At 39.8% G+C, this 16,620-nt stretch overlaps 4 protein-coding genes and 2 pseudogenes across 7 annotated transcripts; 3 read left to right on the top strand and 3 right to left on the bottom strand.

Moving 5' to 3' along the window:
• The first annotated feature begins 439 nt into the window (after positions 1 to 439).
• On the top strand, positions 440 to 2,233 carry LOC104721734 (uncharacterized). The gene is made up of 3 exons (XM_010439792.3): positions 440 to 887; positions 1,224 to 1,247; positions 1,707 to 2,233. Exons 1-3 carry the CDS (start codon positions 692 to 694, stop codon positions 2,006 to 2,008), a joined length of 522 nt encoding a protein of 173 aa, XP_010438094.1. The 5' UTR covers positions 440 to 691; the 3' UTR covers positions 2,009 to 2,233.
• Positions 2,220 to 5,685, top strand: LOC104721732 (calmodulin-binding protein 60 F). Of its 4 annotated transcripts, none has more exons than XM_087473224.1 (9): positions 2,220 to 2,360; positions 2,591 to 2,697; positions 3,128 to 3,204; positions 3,425 to 3,500; positions 3,603 to 3,661; positions 3,736 to 4,220; positions 4,322 to 4,482; positions 4,570 to 4,773; positions 4,893 to 5,685. In XM_087473224.1, the coding sequence occupies exons 2-9, from the start codon at positions 2,686 to 2,688 to the stop codon at positions 5,487 to 5,489; spliced, it is 1,671 nt and encodes a 556-aa protein (XP_087329350.1). In that variant the 5' UTR covers positions 2,220 to 2,360; positions 2,591 to 2,685; the 3' UTR covers positions 5,490 to 5,685. The 4 variants fall into 4 exon arrangements, with proteins under 4 accessions (XP_087329350.1, XP_087329347.1, XP_087329346.1 ...); XM_087473221.1 differs by having other exon boundaries at positions 2,264 to 2,360; positions 2,818 to 3,204; XM_087473222.1 differs by lacking the exons at positions 2,220 to 2,360; positions 2,591 to 2,697 and adding an exon at positions 2,788 to 2,952 and having other exon boundaries at positions 3,048 to 3,204.
• Positions 5,686 to 6,029: 344 nt separating this feature from the next.
• On the bottom strand, positions 6,030 to 8,040 carry LOC104727649 (D-3-phosphoglycerate dehydrogenase 1, chloroplastic-like; annotated as a pseudogene).
• Positions 8,041 to 9,248: 1,208 nt separating this feature from the next.
• LOC147933632 (D-3-phosphoglycerate dehydrogenase 1, chloroplastic pseudogene) lies at positions 9,249 to 9,764 on the bottom strand (annotated as a pseudogene).
• Positions 9,765 to 11,737: 1,973 nt separating this feature from the next.
• LOC104721731 (CRS2-associated factor 1, mitochondrial) lies at positions 11,738 to 13,835 on the top strand. Its single transcript, XM_010439787.3, has 5 exons — positions 11,738 to 12,526; positions 12,674 to 12,801; positions 12,915 to 13,140; positions 13,228 to 13,355; positions 13,475 to 13,835. Exons 1-5 carry the CDS (start codon positions 11,983 to 11,985, stop codon positions 13,661 to 13,663), a joined length of 1,215 nt encoding a protein of 404 aa, XP_010438089.1. The 5' UTR covers positions 11,738 to 11,982; the 3' UTR covers positions 13,664 to 13,835.
• On the bottom strand, positions 13,802 to 15,853 carry LOC104721730 (uncharacterized). The gene is made up of 5 exons (XM_010439786.3): positions 15,097 to 15,853; positions 14,950 to 14,986; positions 14,608 to 14,844; positions 14,471 to 14,518; positions 13,802 to 14,382 (listed from the first exon to the last, which is right to left on the bottom strand). The coding sequence occupies exons 1-5, from the start codon at positions 15,396 to 15,398 to the stop codon at positions 14,122 to 14,124; spliced, it is 885 nt and encodes a 294-aa protein (XP_010438088.1). The 5' UTR covers positions 15,399 to 15,853; the 3' UTR covers positions 13,802 to 14,121.
• Positions 15,854 to 16,620: the final 767 nt, after the last annotated feature.

Raw genomic sequence — 16,620 nt, 5'->3', positions numbered from 1 at the left:
AGAGAAACACCAATCAATAAGTAGAAGATAAGAATGAACTAAGAAAAAACCCATGGATGCTAAGCTATGTGTCCAGAGATCGAGATCGTCGTCATAACCTCCTGCATGTGTCCAGAGATCGAGATCGAAACCAAAAATATTACAAGAGAAAAGACAATATTAATAAATAGCAATAATACTAATAACAAACGATCGAGAGAGACTACTAAACTATCATCATACTCATCAAATAGTATAAATTTTGTATGATGACTAGTAGTGTGTGTTTCAACTTTCAATATTGAAATCATTCTAATCTTTTTACTAATAACGTTACTCGTGTTTTTTTTTCAATGTTGACCCAATCAACCAAAGTACTGTGCCATTTTAGGAAAATAAAGAAATTAGAAGGTGTCAAATTGTAATTTATCTAAAAGAACTGAGTGTTACTTATTTACAGTGATTGTCAAACGCACCACCGACAACCGAACCGGACTCAGTCAAAACGTCGACGTTTTCTTGTAGTTTCTCCGCGTTTGGACTTTGGCACATCAACACTTCAAACTTTAAAAAGCTGTGTTTGTTTATTTTCAATTCTTCAATTTTTTTTTTAAATTTTCGCTGACAGTAGTATCTTACACACACTAATCGCCATTGTTGCTGCTGCACTTCCGACTCTGATTCGGTTCGATTCAAAGATTTTCCCACAAAGATGGCTCGTCGATCTGGAGATTGCATGAGATGTCTGGTGGTATTCGCGGTTGTATCAGCTTTAGTAGTGTGTGGACCTGCTCTTTATTGGAAATTCAACAAGGGTTTCGTTGGATCCACCCCTCGTACCAACTCTCTTTGTCCTCCTTGCGTTTGTGATTGTCCACCTCCTTTGTCTCTCCTTCAGATTGCTCCTGGTATGTCTTTCTGATTTGGGATCTACATGTTCCTCCTTTTTATGATTGGATTCGTGTTTTACGAGTTCTTTGTCTTGTTAAATTTAGTTCCTTTTTTTTAGTAATGATCACAATTTTGAGATGCCCTTTTCCTCGAATTTTCAATTGGGTGAAATTTATTTGGATCTTGCTCTGTAGCATCTGATTTTGTCTAATTTCAATATTGGATCTTTCAATCAAGCTCTTTCTTTTAGGGGGCATTTAGGTTTAATCTCTTTTTGTTGTCTAATTAGTAAGAAAAAAATCTCGACTTGTATATTGTTTTAACAAGTTGCATTTTTTTGGTTTTGTCTGCAGGGCTTGCAAATCTCTCTATCACAGGTTAGATCTCGATTCTGAGCTTCACTTTGTTTAGCTGCTATGCCTTTCTTGTTTCCTTCATGTTACAGTATAGTTATTGAGGAGCTTTCAAATTTTTTTCTAGGGAAGTAATAATATGGCAGATCGGTTCCCTCGTAATTTCTTTCTTGTTTCCAGTTTCATCAAATTTTTTTCTGGTGTTTTTCTAAGTCTTGGATCTTACAAGTCATTTGATGAATCAATAGCTGTTTTCAATCCCGATAGAAGCTTGATGGCAGAACAGGCTTGTCAATTTTGTCACTGTTATTCTGATTGTTACCTGTGATCTGACAACTTTACCATGCCCTTCCAGCATCATGATGCATTTTTTTTCTTTCTAGATATGTATGTACATATAGTGGCTTTTGTATTCTCCTGTAAAGACGTTCCTTCTTTGGTGTTTGATACTGGTAAATGAATTTTGATTTGTGGTGTAAACAGATTGTGGAAGCGACGATCCAGAGCTCAAACAGGAGATGGAGAAACAGTTTGTAGACCTTCTGACCGAGGAGCTGAAGCTGCAAGAAGCAGTTGCAGATGAGCATAGCCGTCATATGAATGTTACCCTTGCTGAAGCGAAAAGGGTTGCATCTCAGTACCAAAAGGAGGCTGAGAAGTGCAATGCCGCCACTGAGATTTGTGAATCAGCTAGGGAGAGAGCTGAAGCTTTGTTGATCAAGGAGAGGAAGATCACTTCTTTGTGGGAGAAGAGAGCTCGGCAATCAGGTTGGGAAGGTGAGTAAACTGATTGCACTTCCCAGTTTACCTTGAAGATTTTCTCTCTGAAATAATTGGATTTTCACAACTCAACTCAAGTAAAGGAAATTGTTTTTGTCAAGGAAAACTCCTGTCTTCCACGTTTCTCCCTATATGTAGTTTTTTGTTTCGCCCTTGGATCGGAATGTAGCTAAAGAAAGGCTTGGCCCTGTATTAACTTTTCTTCATATATAAAATTGTCCATTTCTCTACTATGAAGTTTGACTTGCTTCGCTTGTTAGATAAGAAGTCGTTATGTTATCTTATGGTTCATGTTCATTGGCAACCCCAAACCATCACATTCTCAATAACCAAGAGCCAAAGCAAAGAGTGAGCTAGGTACCTCAGCTAAACAAACCCGAGCTTATAGTTATGTTGTGTTTGTTGAATGTTACATCTCGCTGAGATAAAAAAAATTCTGTGAATTGATTCGACTGCATTGAAGCTAGATGTGATGCATGACAATAATATTGATATATCATGGCTTAAGCTAAGCACAGAAAGACCAAGAGATTTCACTTGGACTCTGTTTTCTTCTTTGCTTAATAACCTAACAAAGACTTTTTCAGACGTCAAGAAACATGAAAGTTCGTGAACAGAGAGAGAGAAGAGCTGAGAAGAGACAAAAAGTGGAGAAGTCAAACGCACTTACGTTAACATAATTATGATCGTCCAGGTATCACGCGGTTTCGGGTTTTCAATATTCCTTCATTCACAAAAACAGCTGTATTTATTTTTCTATTTTATTTTAGCGTCAGCCATTAAAGTATACTGTTTGTATTATTCTATTATTCAGAGGGACAGAATCCATAAAAGCCTTTAGATCTACCATTAAAAGAAACAGGTCTCGGTTCAGTGACTCCTGCAAACCGTCCACCTCCATGTGGATTGTACAAAAAGTTCGATAAAGAAAAGAAGATATTAGACTTTGGTTCTAGATTCAACTAATCTCTGTTCCTATTTCTTCTGTGTTCTTCTCTGAAGCTTCCATAGTGTAGGACTTATGTTTTTTTTTCTCCAACTTAGGGAAGTGCATTAAATTCTCATCTCTCTAGGCACTGATATTGATAAGTTATTTACTTGAAATGGATAATTCCATGAACAAGAGAGGACATGGACACAATCAAGAGTATGCAGATACCTTGCCAGAATCAAAGAGACAGAAGCTTCCTGCTTTGGCAAGGTAACTCATGTTTAACATGTGTTATTATGTCATAACTTCGATTTTTTGGCTGTGATTGTAAACTCTTTTGGGATTGGAGCCTTGTTTTGATATGTTCATTAATACACTGTCCAAAAAGATAGTATTGTGAAAATATCTTGTTTTTCAGAATTTCGATAGTCTTGCAAGGTTATCAAAGTTTCTCAGACGTCGTTGTATGAAATCAAAAACTGTTTTACAGTGTCATCATGGAAGCTGTCAAGGTAGATAGTCTGCAGAGGCTATGCTCGACTTTGGAACCATTATTTCGAAGAATTGTGAGTATGATATCCTATTTCGAAGCTTAATTTCCACATAGAACAAATCTTGAGAAGCCTGTGGGGAGGTGTAAACTTGGTATGGTGTTGATCAATGGATAGGTCAGTGAAGAGGTGGAACGTGCATTGTCAAGGTTGGAGAACTCGAAATCTACTTCAAGGTATTTTCTCTAGTTATATACTATATCCTTTGCTGGAATGGTTCCATGATTTTTACACTTATTTGAGGGTTCAGATCTCCAGAACCGAAGAAGATTCAAGGCCTCGATGGAAAAAACCTGCAACTTCGGTTCAGAACAAGAATGCCTCATCACTTATTCACAGGTGGGAAGGTCGAGGGAGAGCAAAGCTCAGCCATTCACGTGGTTCTTATAGATGCAAACACCGGAAATATAATCCAAACGGGAGAAGAATCAATGGCAAAGCTGATTATTGTCGTGTTAGATGGAGACTTCAATGATGAAGACGACAAAGATTGGACGAGAGAACATTTTGAGAGATTTGAAGTGAAAGAACGCGAAGGAAAACGTCCCATCTTGACTGGTGACAGACATGTGATACTTAAAGAAGGTGTTGGAACTCTTGGAAAACTTACTTTCACTGATAATTCGAGTTGGATTAGGAGCAGAAAGTTTAGACTTGGTGTTAAGGCTGCATCGGGGTTTCACTTTCGTGAAGCTAAAACAGAGCCATTTGCAGTTAAAGATCACAGAGGAGAACGTGAGTATCTTACTGAATTGATACGCAGAGGGATAGAGTTTATTGGATTCTCTACCTGAATCTTGGATTATCTTTTGGCAATGTTTTTTTTTTTTTTGCAGTATACAAGAAACATTATCCACCGGCTTTACATGATGAAGTCTGGAGATTGGATAAAATAGCAAAAGATGGAGCACTACACAAGAAGCTACTAAAATCTAACATCGTGACTGTTGAAGACTTCCTGCGGATACTCATGAAGGATCCACAGAAACTAAGAAGCGTATGTGCATCTTTAATATTGAGAACATCTACACAAGAAGATGATTTTTTTCTTGCTAATGGTCTTTATTGGTGTGTGTTTTAACAGTTACTTGGGAGTGGAATGTCAAATAAAATGTGGGATAACACGGTGGAGCACGCAAAGACCTGTGTCTTGGATGGGAAACTTTACGTCTATTACACAGAGCAAACACATGCAACAGGCGTTATCTTTAATCATATATATGAATTCCGAGGCCTAATTGCTAATGGCCACTTCTTATCTCTGGACTCTCTTAACCATGACCAAAAGGTTAAGCATTCCGCTGTAAAGCTAGCTCATTTTTTTCTTCTTCCCTCTAGAATCTGCAGTCTCTAAAGATCATACTCAAAAAGTGATAAAAACTTTTGAACTTTTTTGCAATCCAACAGATTTCTGCAGACATTTTGGTGAAGACGGCTTACGAGAACTGGCATAAAGCGGTTGAGTATGACGGTAAGCTGTTGAATTGCTTACCAGCTGTTGCTAAGAAGGAAATGAAAAGCTTGCCTCAGAACCATCAAACGCAGCAAAAGACTCTGCAGTGTGAACAGAGTGCGAATGGCTACTCATCGGTTCCTCAGCATCTGATAGAGTCTCCTTTTGTGCGACAACCTAACAGCACTCAGTTACGAGACTACACATCGATGGAGAGTTCTTCTGTTTCAGGCTCATACAGTGGAGGCCTTGAAGATATTTTCACGGAGGAAATTCGAGGGAGGAGTTCTGAGATGCTTGAGACCGTTGATATGCAGAGTTTGCTGAAGACATTTGGGATATCAGGCGGGTTTGGTCATAACAATGAGTCCTGTTACGGTTTCAGTGATCAGTATAAAGCTCAGATAGATAAGGATTATGGGAGAGAAGGAGGTAGAGGCTCAGGGAAAGCTGTAGTTGGATGGCTTAAGCTTAAAGCTGCTCTGAGATGGGGTATTTTTATACGCAAGAAAGCTGCAGAGAGGAGGCCTCAAATTGTGGAGATCGATTAAGAAAGTAGTATTAAAATTCGGAGAGCTTTTAATTACTTTTGTACAAACTTGAAGCAATTACTCTTGTCTCAGTTCAATCCCAGTCTACAGTAGGGACTTTGCATGTATTTGTTTGCCTTGTTTTTTTATGATTACTGTATGTTGATTTTGTTTTCACATTAAATTGCTTTATTTTATTTAGCTTGGTACAAACAAATTTCTACGTGTACATCGTTTATATGTTCTATTTGATCTTTATTTGAGCTGTAATATTCAAGAGTTAGCTCTTGTTCATGTGCTTAATTAGAAGCCGAGTTGGTAAATTACAAAGTCTACCACAAGTACTGATAGTTGCAGAAAACCTCATTCAAGGGATCTTAATCCTGCAGTCGGTTTGTTGAGGAGTATGTATATAAGTCGAAAAATTTCTTCACGAGTGTCTTTGTATTAACACTTTTCAAGACTATGGGTATTTTAAACTGTAGTCTTGTAACTTGTAAGTTTTAATACTCGCAACAAATACAATTTGAAGTAATTCCTAAAGTCACCATATTTCCTTATTTAAGACCCTCCAATGTTATGTCGTTTCAATAACTTATAACACAAGTTAACATATACGTAGTCAGAAGAGATTGGCTCCATGATTCCCTTGATGATCTTGGCTCTTAGAAGTCTGGTGTCAAGATCGTCAGTCGCCCGTACTGAGGCGTATGTGATTTTCACATTTTTCACACCGCCAGTTCCTCCGGGCGCCAGTTGCACTACCATTCTTCCTAAAACCTCGGCTAAAACCACATATGGTTTCAGCTCGGTTGGAACCTGCAATACGTTCTGACGTAGTAAGCTTTTTGCCAATAACCAATTATGAAGACAGAGCCATGAAACTGCATTTCTGATTCCAATTCACAAAGATTCACAGAGGAAAAGCTTTTGATTAATGAGAGACACATAAAAAACCAATCGCTCACTAAATGCTCTCTCTAACCAAACAACTCATAACAGATCATATAATTTGCTACTTTCAGTCTTAGGCTAGCTACCATAGTGTCTATAACTCGCCTCTTAGAACTCTAATTAAAGTTTCGAATGTGAGGAAGCAAAAACAAACTTGTGAGTATTTGAGCAGCAAAAAGGCCAGTGCCTCATCTCAGCCGAAAACATAGGTGCATTGACTGCAGTAGCAGCAAGAAGCTCTCCTTGTCCATTCAGAGCTCCAACAACAGCTTGAGCAAGATCAGTGGAAACTCCTTCCTGTCTAAGCCAAAACATTAGGTAACGATCAGAAGAAGCGAAACAGCAAATTAAAAACCATGAATAAAAATATATTGTAACATGAATTGCGCAAACCTGAGCCTCCATGGTACTGGCTGCAAGATGAGGTACCACAGTGACCCTCTCGTGCTGCAGAATCTTTGTGTATTTCTTAAAACAATCTTCTCTGAAGACATCAAGTGCAGCCTGAGAAACAATACCAGAATCGAGGGCTTTCACTAACGCTTCTTCATAGATGAGACCTCCATGAGCAACATTGACGATGCAAACTCCTTTCTTCATTTGGGCAAAGGCATCGTCTGCTAGTGTTAGCCATGTTGTTAGCTTAATAGGCAAGTGCAGAGAAATGAAATCTGCGGTGGAGAGGGCTTCACTTAAGCTAACTAACTCAACACCAATGGCATGTGCACGGTCTGATGTGATATAGGGATCACGAGCTATGACTCGCATACCAAGGCCCTTGGCACGTCGAGCAACTTCCGTCCCAACTTTTCCCAATCCATATACTGCAAGGGTCTTTCCCACAACATGCTTGTTCCTCTCCCACTCTCCTGCATTCATGAAAGACCATTAGAAGAGAAGCCAATAGCCAAAACAACATTATAGCTAGCTTGACTTATAGCTATGGAAAGGAAAGTAAGTTACGAACCAGTATTCTTCACAGAGGACGCATCAGCTTGGGCCATGGAAGCCATAAGAGCGACTGCGTGCTCAGCGGCAGCAATGGTGTTCGGCCTCGGCGCGTTGACGACCAGACATCCAAACTCCGTGGCTGCACTCAGATCCACGTTGTCGATCCCATAACCAACGCGTCCGAGAACCTTCAACCGTCCGCGAGACGATTCAAACACGTCACGGCCAACCTTGGTTTCACTATGCACGATCAAAGCGTCACAGAGCGAGACCTTAGTATTCAGCTCCTCGGGGGTCATGTTATACGAGCAGTCGACATTGGCGAAATCCTCCAAGAGCTTTACACTAGCCTCACCGATCTTCTCAGCAACGAGGACCGTATTAGGCTTGGATCCAACGAAACACCGCTGAAGAAGAGTATTGCCTCGTCCGCGGGAAGGGAAAGCGACGGATGGGAATGTGAGTGGCGATCTGGAGGAGGAGAGAGTAACGTTCTTGGTGGCGACGGAGATCTAGAAACATGCGGCGACGGCTGACGACATTGCTACCGGTTTTAGACAAGTGACAGTGTGGCTCACTCGCCACCAATGTATGAGTGACAAACCTAGAGATGTATGAGTGACAAACCTAGAGATGTATGAGTGACGACATTGCTACCGGTTTTAGACAAGTGACTGTGTGAGTGACAAACCTAGAAATTGATTAACTTTGTTGTTAGACCCAATCGCCGCCAATGTATTTATACATAAAAAGGAAACTTGGAGGAAAAGTTAAATGAATCAAAGTCCCGTATAACAAGGGCAGGGATTGAATAGTCAAACTTCACTAATGGGCCTGTCTAATCTAAAAGACCCATATTTGGGTGAGGAAGTAGGGGGGCTTCAAACAACCCACCATACCAGCGTCTTTTTCTTCCTTCCTTAAATGATTTGGTTCCAAGTGTGCATTTGATTTCTCTGCCTATTTCGGATTTCTTCAGTCTCTCTATTATAAATTTAAAGACCTATTGAGTTATTCTCAAAACCAAGGCACATTGCTATATACTGTACATTGGAAAAAATAAATATTCTTAACTTATGGTTCATAGTCTTGCATTATAAAAAAATCGACCGTTGACCATCTTAAAAACGATTTCACAGGTGCAAATTATCTACTTCAATATAACTTAAGTAGAAAATATGCATGAAAGATATATAAAAAGAGAAATGTAGTAATTTTCTGTGATTTTGGAACCTCTTGTATCTTCATCATCAGAAAGACTATTATAGAATGTAAGACAGAGAGTAGAATACCAATGGACTACTAATGATTTGTTTAGAGACTAGTGGAAATAATACGTACGTAAGGAGAAAAATCTAAGAGGAGAAGAAAAATAATTTTGCCAAAGTCAAGCAAACCGTTGAAACATGAAAGCGTGGAGGAATTTAGTAGCCACCGTAATGTGGAAACATGTTTTAACTTTCAACCAAAAAAGACATTGACGTCAGAAGTCGAGATTGTGATGTCAGGGTGGTCACTTCCTTCCTTACATCATTTTGTGTCTCTCCCCTATATATGCACTTCTCTAGCTATTTTCCCCACCAGAAAGCACTTCACGTACCAACATTAAGAAGAAAATGAAATGAAATGATTTTTCTTTGATATATAAAGGAATGAAATGAAACAACGTTGGAGACTCTGCTCTACAACTACGGAAATTGGGAAAGTGGAAGAAGTGGATCCCTACACAGCAGGAAACACTTTCTTCTTATTGACTCAGCAACAATAATCAAAGACACAACTAATTAAAAGACAGCGATTTATTGTGCATATCTCCGGTTCGGAACTCTGATCCGGTTTGATATACTTCTCTCCGGTTCTGGTACTGCAACTCCATCACACAGACGACGCGGCATCAGCTTGGTCCATGGAAGCCATAAGAGCAATTGCGTGCTCAGGAGCAGCGATGGTGTTAGGCCTCGGCGCGTTGACGACCAGACATCCTAACTCCGTGGCTGCACTCGGATCCACGTTGTCGAGCCGACGTTGTCCGAGAAGCCTCAACCGTCCGCGAGACGATTCAAACACGTCACGGCCAACCTTGGATTTACTATGCACAATCAAAGCGTCACAGAGCGAGACCTTACTATTCAGCTCCTCGGGGGTCATGTTATACGAGCAGTCGACATTCGAGAAATCCTCCAAGAGCTTTACACTAGCCTCACCGATCTTCTCAGCAACGAGGATCGTATTAGGCTTGGATCCAACGAAACACCGCTGAATAAGAGTATTGCTTCGTCCGCGGGAAGGGAAAGCGACGGATGGGAATGTGAATGGCGATCTAGTGGAGGAGAGAGTCACGTTCTTGGTGGCAACGGAGATCGAGAAACATGCGCCGACGGCTGACGGCATTGCTACCGGGTTTTAGACAAGTGACAGTGTGAGTGACAAACCTAGAAACTGATTAACTTTGTTGTATTCCTCCTTAGAACCAATCGCCAACAATGTATTTTATACATAAAAAGGAAACTTGGAGGAAAAGTTAAAAGTGAATCAAAAGGATTTGTCTGTTAGCAAGTCCAACGGGGGGATCCAAGAGGGGATCCAAGTTGATAATGTCAAAAAAAAAAATCGATAATGTAATTTTTCAATGGACACGGATCCAATTTTGGATTTTTTAGAAATTTTTAGAACCACGTACGTGACATAATTAGATTGGTGAGTGTGTTTGTATTATAAATTTTTCAATGGACACGGATCCAGTTTTCAACAATTGCTGCTTCGGTGTAACTCGTGAAGATGCTTTGTTGGAGTTTGATTGCATGTATCCTTTCCGTTTGAGGTTAAGCTGATTTTTTTTTAGTTCTAACATCAACTACTCATTAATCAAGATAATACATCCAAATCAAAAGTATTTAACATTCTCCTCCAAAAAACTAGACCACATGCAATGAGTCAATCAAGTAAAACCCTAACGGATCTAACGCTACCTAACCCGAGAAACATTGCATTTTCCTACCGCAACGAGATAGATAACACACCACAACCCGGTGTGAAATCATCTCTTAAACTACCTAAAAAAACCCTATGACACAAGAACAACTACTAGCACAAAGAAGACCAAATCCTATACTAAAAAACAAATAAAATCCAAGCTATTAGAACCTCATGATCGGTGAGTAGAACTTATCCCAACAGAATCAACACCCAGTGGCGCAATATAAGAAAAGTTTGGTATCTCCGGCTTTCATTGTTCCGGTCCTAAACCAAAAAACAGACCATACATCCGACTGAACCGACCAAGAGACGCAAAGCAAAACCAGCAAGAGCAAAGGCTTCTCCGAACTTATCTCGCAAATCCAAAATGCTAATCAACTAAAGATAAGAATTTGGAGCACAAATTAGCATAACTTCACCTCACGGTGTTTTTCCGGATTGGCCATGTCGCATCTGCCTTATTGTCTCGCTTCTTAGCCGGACTGAAACCAGAAAATTGAGGAAGCTCTCAAGAACGCCGGCTTAAAGGATATCCTCAAATCTTGGCCACCGACGCACACAGAATCCTCCCCAATAACCAATAGACTCTAAAACCGACTCAACCGATAATCTCCGGACATACTAGGATCTCCGGCAAAGAGGTTGGGTGTAGCAGGAGGGCGTGACCCAAGTCCCAGATCCGAACCCTGAAGCTACGAAAAAACCGCCCGGAGCAGCTTTGAACCACCACCATCAGCCGCTGGAGAGGAAACGAGCCGAGATCTCACTCCGAAGCATCAGTTGAGCCACTCCTCAGCACCACCGGAGAAGAAGAAATCGAGACACGAAACTACTACTACTAGAAATAAAACAAAGAAGAAGAGCATAGCCTTCTCACACCGCTGGCGAAGCCCCGGGCGGCGGAAAGGCAATCGAGATGCAGATGGCGGCGGCTGGAGACTAGGGTTTTGGGAGAGAACTATCGACTTTTTTTTTTTTTTTTGTAAGCTGATCTTTGTTGTTAATTATTTGAATCAGATGTTCTTCACAGCTTCTATGCTTCACGTTCATCATATCTATGCTAAGTTTTGTTTAGAGTGTGTGTAAGTATTATGATTTTTACTTATAAACAATTTTTAAAAATTTTAACTTTTAGACCCTACCATTGGACTGTCAAAACTCAAAACTAATAAAAATTCATAAGTTTCTAACTTCTGAGATTTGCATTTTTTTCAAATATAAATATAGTTGGATCCCATAAACCGGATAATCAAATTGAATAGTAAAACTTTACTAATGGGCCTGTCTAATCTAAAAGGCCGAACTTTGGGTGAGAATTAGGGATTGAATAGTCAAACTTTACTAATGGGCCTGTCTAATCTAAAAGGCCCATCTTAGGGTGAGGAAGTAGGGTAACAAACCAGACCAGCGTCTTCTTCTTCCTTCCTTGGTACCTCGTTAACTCAAGACTGAAACTGAATTGGATATGATTTGGTTCCGTGTGTGCATTTAATTTCTCTGCCTCTTTCGATTTCTTCAGTGTCTCTATTATAAAGCCTCAATCTTGGCTCTGTCTCTGTCTCTGTCTCTACGCGGTTCATATCCTAGCTTGGCCTAACAAATCCCTCTATTTTCGAATTTTTGATAACTCAGAATGTTGTTGATTCGTCTCTCCCGCCAAAATCGATCCTCTTTTACACTTCTCACCCGCCGCCTTCACAGCGCTTCCGACCAAACAGAGTCATCCTCACGACTCCGAGACCATTACAATTTTCAACCACCGCCGCCGTTGTCTCCTTCCTCTGAAAATCCTGACTTTATCCAAAAGAAGAAGAAGCCGAAGCCGCAGTACCGCCCGCCTTCGTCTCTGGAAGGTGTGAAGAAGATGCACTCTGATCTTCCGTTTGATTTCCGGTTCAGTTACACAGAGAGTAGTTCAAATGTTAGGCCAATTGGCTTGAGAGAACCAAAGTATTCTCCTTTCGGTCCTCAACGCTTGGACCGGGAATGGACCGGTGTCTGTGCTCCGGCAGTTGATCCTAAGTTAGAGTCTGTTGACGGTGTGGAGGATCCGAAGCTGGAAGAGAAAAGAAGGAAACTTAGGGAGAAGATCCAAGGGGCTTCACTTACTGAAGCTGAAAGGAAATTTCTTGTGGAGCTTTGTCAGAGGAACAAAACTAAAAGACAAGTCAATCTTGGTATTCATTTCTTCACTCCCTTATTCATGTGGTTTTGTTATGTTCAGATGAATAGATTCAATCAGATAGAAAAGTCTGAAGGGTGTCTTTGTCTCTTTTGTATACTGCTATTTCTAAGTTGAGTGGTTGCTTTGGGGGTATGTGTAGGGCGAGATGGTTTGACTCACAATATGTTGAATGATATATATAATCATTGGAAACATGCTGAAGCAGTTCGTGTCAAGTGTCTTGGAGTCCCAACTCTTGATATGAAGAACGTTATATTCCACCTTGAGGTACCATCTTTTATGAATCTGAAATTGAGTATATGATTTATGTTATCTTGTTTGTCTTTTGATCCATATAATTTGAAGAATGACTCTTACAACCATGTTGCTTGTTGTTACAGGACAAAACATTTGGCCAAGTAGTGTCTAAACACTCTGGTACCCTTGTGTTATATAGAGGGCGAAACTACGATCCCAAGAAAAGGCCCAAGATCCCATTGATGTTGTGGAAACCTCACGAACCGGTGTACCCTAGGTTGATTAAAACAACAATTGATGGCCTAAGCATCGAAGAGACCAAAGCTATGAGAAAGAAAGGGTTAGCAGTTCCTGCCCTGACAAAACTAGGTCCTTACCTTGTCCCTGTCTTTTTATTTTGAAATGCTGGTGGTATCAATATGCTTAATCACTTTTTCCTGAATTCATTTGTTTCAGCCAAGAATGGCTATTACGGTAGTCTTGTTCCGATGGTGAGAGATGCTTTCCTCGTGAGTGAATTGGTACGGATTGATTGCTTGGGACTAGAGAGAAAGGATTACAAGAAAATTGGAGCAAAGCTTAGGGTAAGATGTTTCTTCCTGTCTCTTTCACTTCAGCTTCATTTTCTGGTCAAGCTTTGGAGTCTTTTTTACTGCATCAGGTCTCTGTTTAAACAAACACTAACATGTAAGTTTGTGTGAAGGATTTGGTCCCTTGCATCCTGGTGACATTCGACAAGGAGCAGGTCGTGATTTGGAGGGGTAAAGACTATAAGCCACCCAAAGATGATGATGAATATTCGTCCTTCATTCATCGTGAATTTTCCATAGACACCGATTTAAGTTGTAGCAGAGTGGCTCGAGATTCTCCAGACGAGACAACCAGAACTTAAGATGATTTAGTACTCTTGATCCCAGTTGTATAGTACTATAGTTGTATTGTGAGAGTATTTTGTGGTACTTTCTTTGATATAATTAATCCAAGTAGCATACGCACTGTACTTACTTGTCTCGCTAAGGAACATTAGATAGGTTGAAGAAAATACTGATTACATTTTTTCTCTGTTTCTTCTCCTACAAGTAATGATGTGCTACAGAAACCCCCAAACTTGGTGCTACATTTTTACAGGAGATTGAACATCGAGCAAATACCCCAAAACAGGGAAACATTCTACATTGAAATACTTCCCTAGATGACCTCTGTTCAGCCGTTGTCTGTGACCCTGTGTTTAGCGTTGGTTTTGATCACATACGAAACGACTTTTGCACAAGCTTCTGAGTGTTCCGAGTTCAATGCACTTGCGATGTCAAAGAAGGAATCTACCAAAACAAATGTCTTCTGATTCTGCTGCTACCTTTTCCCAAATTTCAGGCACCGATTGTGCTTAGTCTCGGTGATACTTGGCTCATTGGTTAGTTGTTTGGTCGGTGGATTGGTTAGAGAGAGTTTCTCCATTGCGTTTACGAACTTTTTGAGGTGCTTGATGTACTCAGGGTAAGTCTCGAGGTTGCAGTGCCCTCCTCCCTTCACCCATAAGGGATCATACTTCTCCTTCGCCAGTTCCCACAATCTTTTCCCGTGAGACAAATCAACAATCTCATCATTTGTGCCCTGCAGCTCATCATCACAACTCAATCAGCTCAAATCAACAGAACGAAGGAAGACACACAAATCTACAAGAAGTAAATCTTTTACATACATGTATGACAAGAACTTGGGAGTTGACATGACGGATCTTGTCTATGTTCTGCATTAAAACATTCAAAAACAAAGAGATGAGACAGGACCAGAGTATGTACCCAACCAAAGACACATTGTTTTATGTGTTTTTCTTACCTTGAATATATCAAACCAGAGAGTCATTTTGACAGGATACAGGACTCTAATTCCAGAGAGAATGGCGCTGTGAAGAACAACTCCTCTCAGCCTCTTCAACCGAGAAGCCATGTGCAGCGTTGGACCGCTTCCTACAGACTGTCCATACAGAATTATCTCCTCTTGCTTGATCTCATAAACAGTCCTCAAGCAATTGTACACTGCTTCTATGTCATAATATGTGTTGAATTCAGACGGCTATAACAAAAAGAACCAGAAACAAAAAAACAAAAAGTCAGAAAACAAAAACATCTGATAATCACAATAAGGTTTTGAAATTTTATATGATTTCTCTTTTGTTACCTTTCCTGTTGAAGCTCCATAGCCTGAATAATCATAACTGTTTCAAATGCCATCAGAACATTTTTGAAAAAAAAAAAAAAAAACCAAGTCAAACTTAAGAATTTTAACAAAACCCATGAAAGCTTTCAGGTTTTTTTCTTGATTTACCTCATGATGTTGACGCGGAGATGAGCACGGAGCTCGATGAAGAGCTCGACCATCTGGCCAAGGTCAGCGGCATTGCCATGAGAATAGAGAAGCGTGAATCTCGCAAAAGGGTGTTTCCAGAACGTGGCGACAACTTTGTTGCCGGACTTTGTGGTGAGCTGGTGGACTTCGACGTTCTTGTCCGCCGACACTCCGGAAAAGACCAGCTTCCCGGTCTCTTCATCCTTTGTGACGCCGTATGTTGCCGGCTCCGGCGGGAAGAATGCGAACTTGGCCGCCACATTTGACGTCACGTTACCCATTTAATCAAAAATCTTACAACGAAGATTTAAAAAAAAAAGAAGAACAACTTCCAATGCAGAGAAGGAGAAAACCACAAACCCAAAATCTTCCCCTCTCTCTGAATGTCTAAGAAAAGAAAAGAGAAAAAAATGTTTTTTTTTCCTGTTGTTTATGTTTTTGTTTTGGTGGGTTTGGGGTTAACTTCTTGAGAAGTAAATTGGAAGGGAAGAAAATGGAGAGAAGGTGGAGGAGAGAAGAAGGGATCCGAAGTTGGCGGGGGAAAGAAGAAGACGATGAGCTGTTTCTTGAAACCAATTTAATCCCTTTTTACAACTCTTCTTTCTTTTTTAATTAGACTTCATTTTTTCTTTAAGGGGTTTTTATAGAATCATAATTTAGTTCTTAGATTCTTAGGATTTTAATCAATTAGCCTATGACTAGACTGGATTTTTCAAGATATTAATAGTAATGACACACAATATTTGAACCTCGTGCATAGTTTGGTAATTCTTGTGGTGGTACACAATACAAAATAAATTCTTGGTCAAAAAGATAATGCGTAAAGATTTTGTTAACTTGTGTTTCATTTTTTTTTGTCAACAACTTGTGTTTCATCTTTTATGTGAAGTTCACTAGTGACATTTTGAAAACAAGCTTATGTTTTTTGGTCGTAGACATTAAACATGCCTATCTAATACCATCACCGGATAAATTCCATTTTCCACATTTAGTTACTATCTCACTTTTGCATTAGAGTTTTAGTCAACTAAAATTGGACTCTAATTTTAAACAAAATTTATACATAATTATCCAATGTGATTTGATTTCATTCTTCTTGTCTTTGGAAATTTAGATTTTACCTTTTAGGATGATCTTATTTCTTACTTAAAAACAAAATCTATCTACACATGTTTATTCTATTGTACTTGTGTCTTGAAATGAGAGTTACACGTAACGAATGGCTAAGATTTGGTCAAAGGCTGCAAGGGGTTGGCTTTGAATGGAAGTGTTGTCAGAGACTCAGACATTCCCTCCATCTATGTCTATTTTTCTCTTGCTTCCCTCTTCTTATTTTACGTAGTTTCCCTATCTTAGTATCTTTAATACCACTTGAACTGTTTTTTTTTTCATACTGGTCACGTTTTCACTTTTACAATTTCTTGTCCCAATATTTTTTTTAAAGTACGATAAACAAAAAAAACAAAGGAGAGACATTGTCTTGTTTTTGGACAAGTATGCTTT

This window comes from Camelina sativa, chromosome 11, assembly GCF_030686135.1.
Source record: "Camelina sativa cultivar CO46 ecotype springtype chromosome 11, ASM3068613v1".
Classification (NCBI taxonomy): domain Eukaryota; kingdom Viridiplantae; phylum Streptophyta; class Magnoliopsida; order Brassicales; family Brassicaceae; genus Camelina; species Camelina sativa.
Note: the sequence above shows the minus strand (reverse complement) of the source record. Positions and strands in the feature narration are given on the sequence as shown.

Coding starts and splice junctions, on each gene's coding strand:
- LOC104721730 (XM_010439786.3), bottom strand. CDS start 15,398: ATGGGTAACGTGACGTCAAATGTGGCGGCCAAGTTCGCATTCTTCCCG. Junction 14,845..14,949: donor ATGGAGCTTCAACAGGAAAG/GTAACAAAAGAG, acceptor TTTTTGTTATAG/CCGTCTGAATTCAACACATA. Junction 14,383..14,470: donor CCCAAGTTCTTGTCATACAT/GTATGTAAAAGA, acceptor GATGAGCTGCAG/GGCACAAATGATGAGATTGT.
- LOC104721731 (XM_010439787.3), top strand. CDS start 11,983: ATGTTGTTGATTCGTCTCTCCCGCCAAAATCGATCCTCTTTTACACTT. Junction 12,527..12,673: donor TAAAAGACAAGTCAATCTTG/GTATTCATTTCT, acceptor GGGTATGTGTAG/GGCGAGATGGTTTGACTCAC. Junction 13,356..13,474: donor AAATTGGAGCAAAGCTTAGG/GTAAGATGTTTC, acceptor GTTTGTGTGAAG/GATTTGGTCCCTTGCATCCT.
- LOC104721732 (XM_087473221.1), top strand. CDS start 3,107: ATGGATAATTCCATGAACAAGAGAGGACATGGACACAATCAAGAGTAT. Junction 4,483..4,569: donor ATCCACAGAAACTAAGAAGC/GTATGTGCATCT, acceptor GTGTTTTAACAG/TTACTTGGGAGTGGAATGTC. Junction 4,774..4,892: donor CTCTTAACCATGACCAAAAG/GTTAAGCATTCC, acceptor GCAATCCAACAG/ATTTCTGCAGACATTTTGGT.
- LOC104721734 (XM_010439792.3), top strand. CDS start 692: ATGGCTCGTCGATCTGGAGATTGCATGAGATGTCTGGTGGTATTCGCG. Junction 888..1,223: donor TCTCCTTCAGATTGCTCCTG/GTATGTCTTTCT, acceptor TTTTGTCTGCAG/GGCTTGCAAATCTCTCTATC. Junction 1,248..1,706: donor TGCAAATCTCTCTATCACAG/GTTAGATCTCGA, acceptor TGGTGTAAACAG/ATTGTGGAAGCGACGATCCA.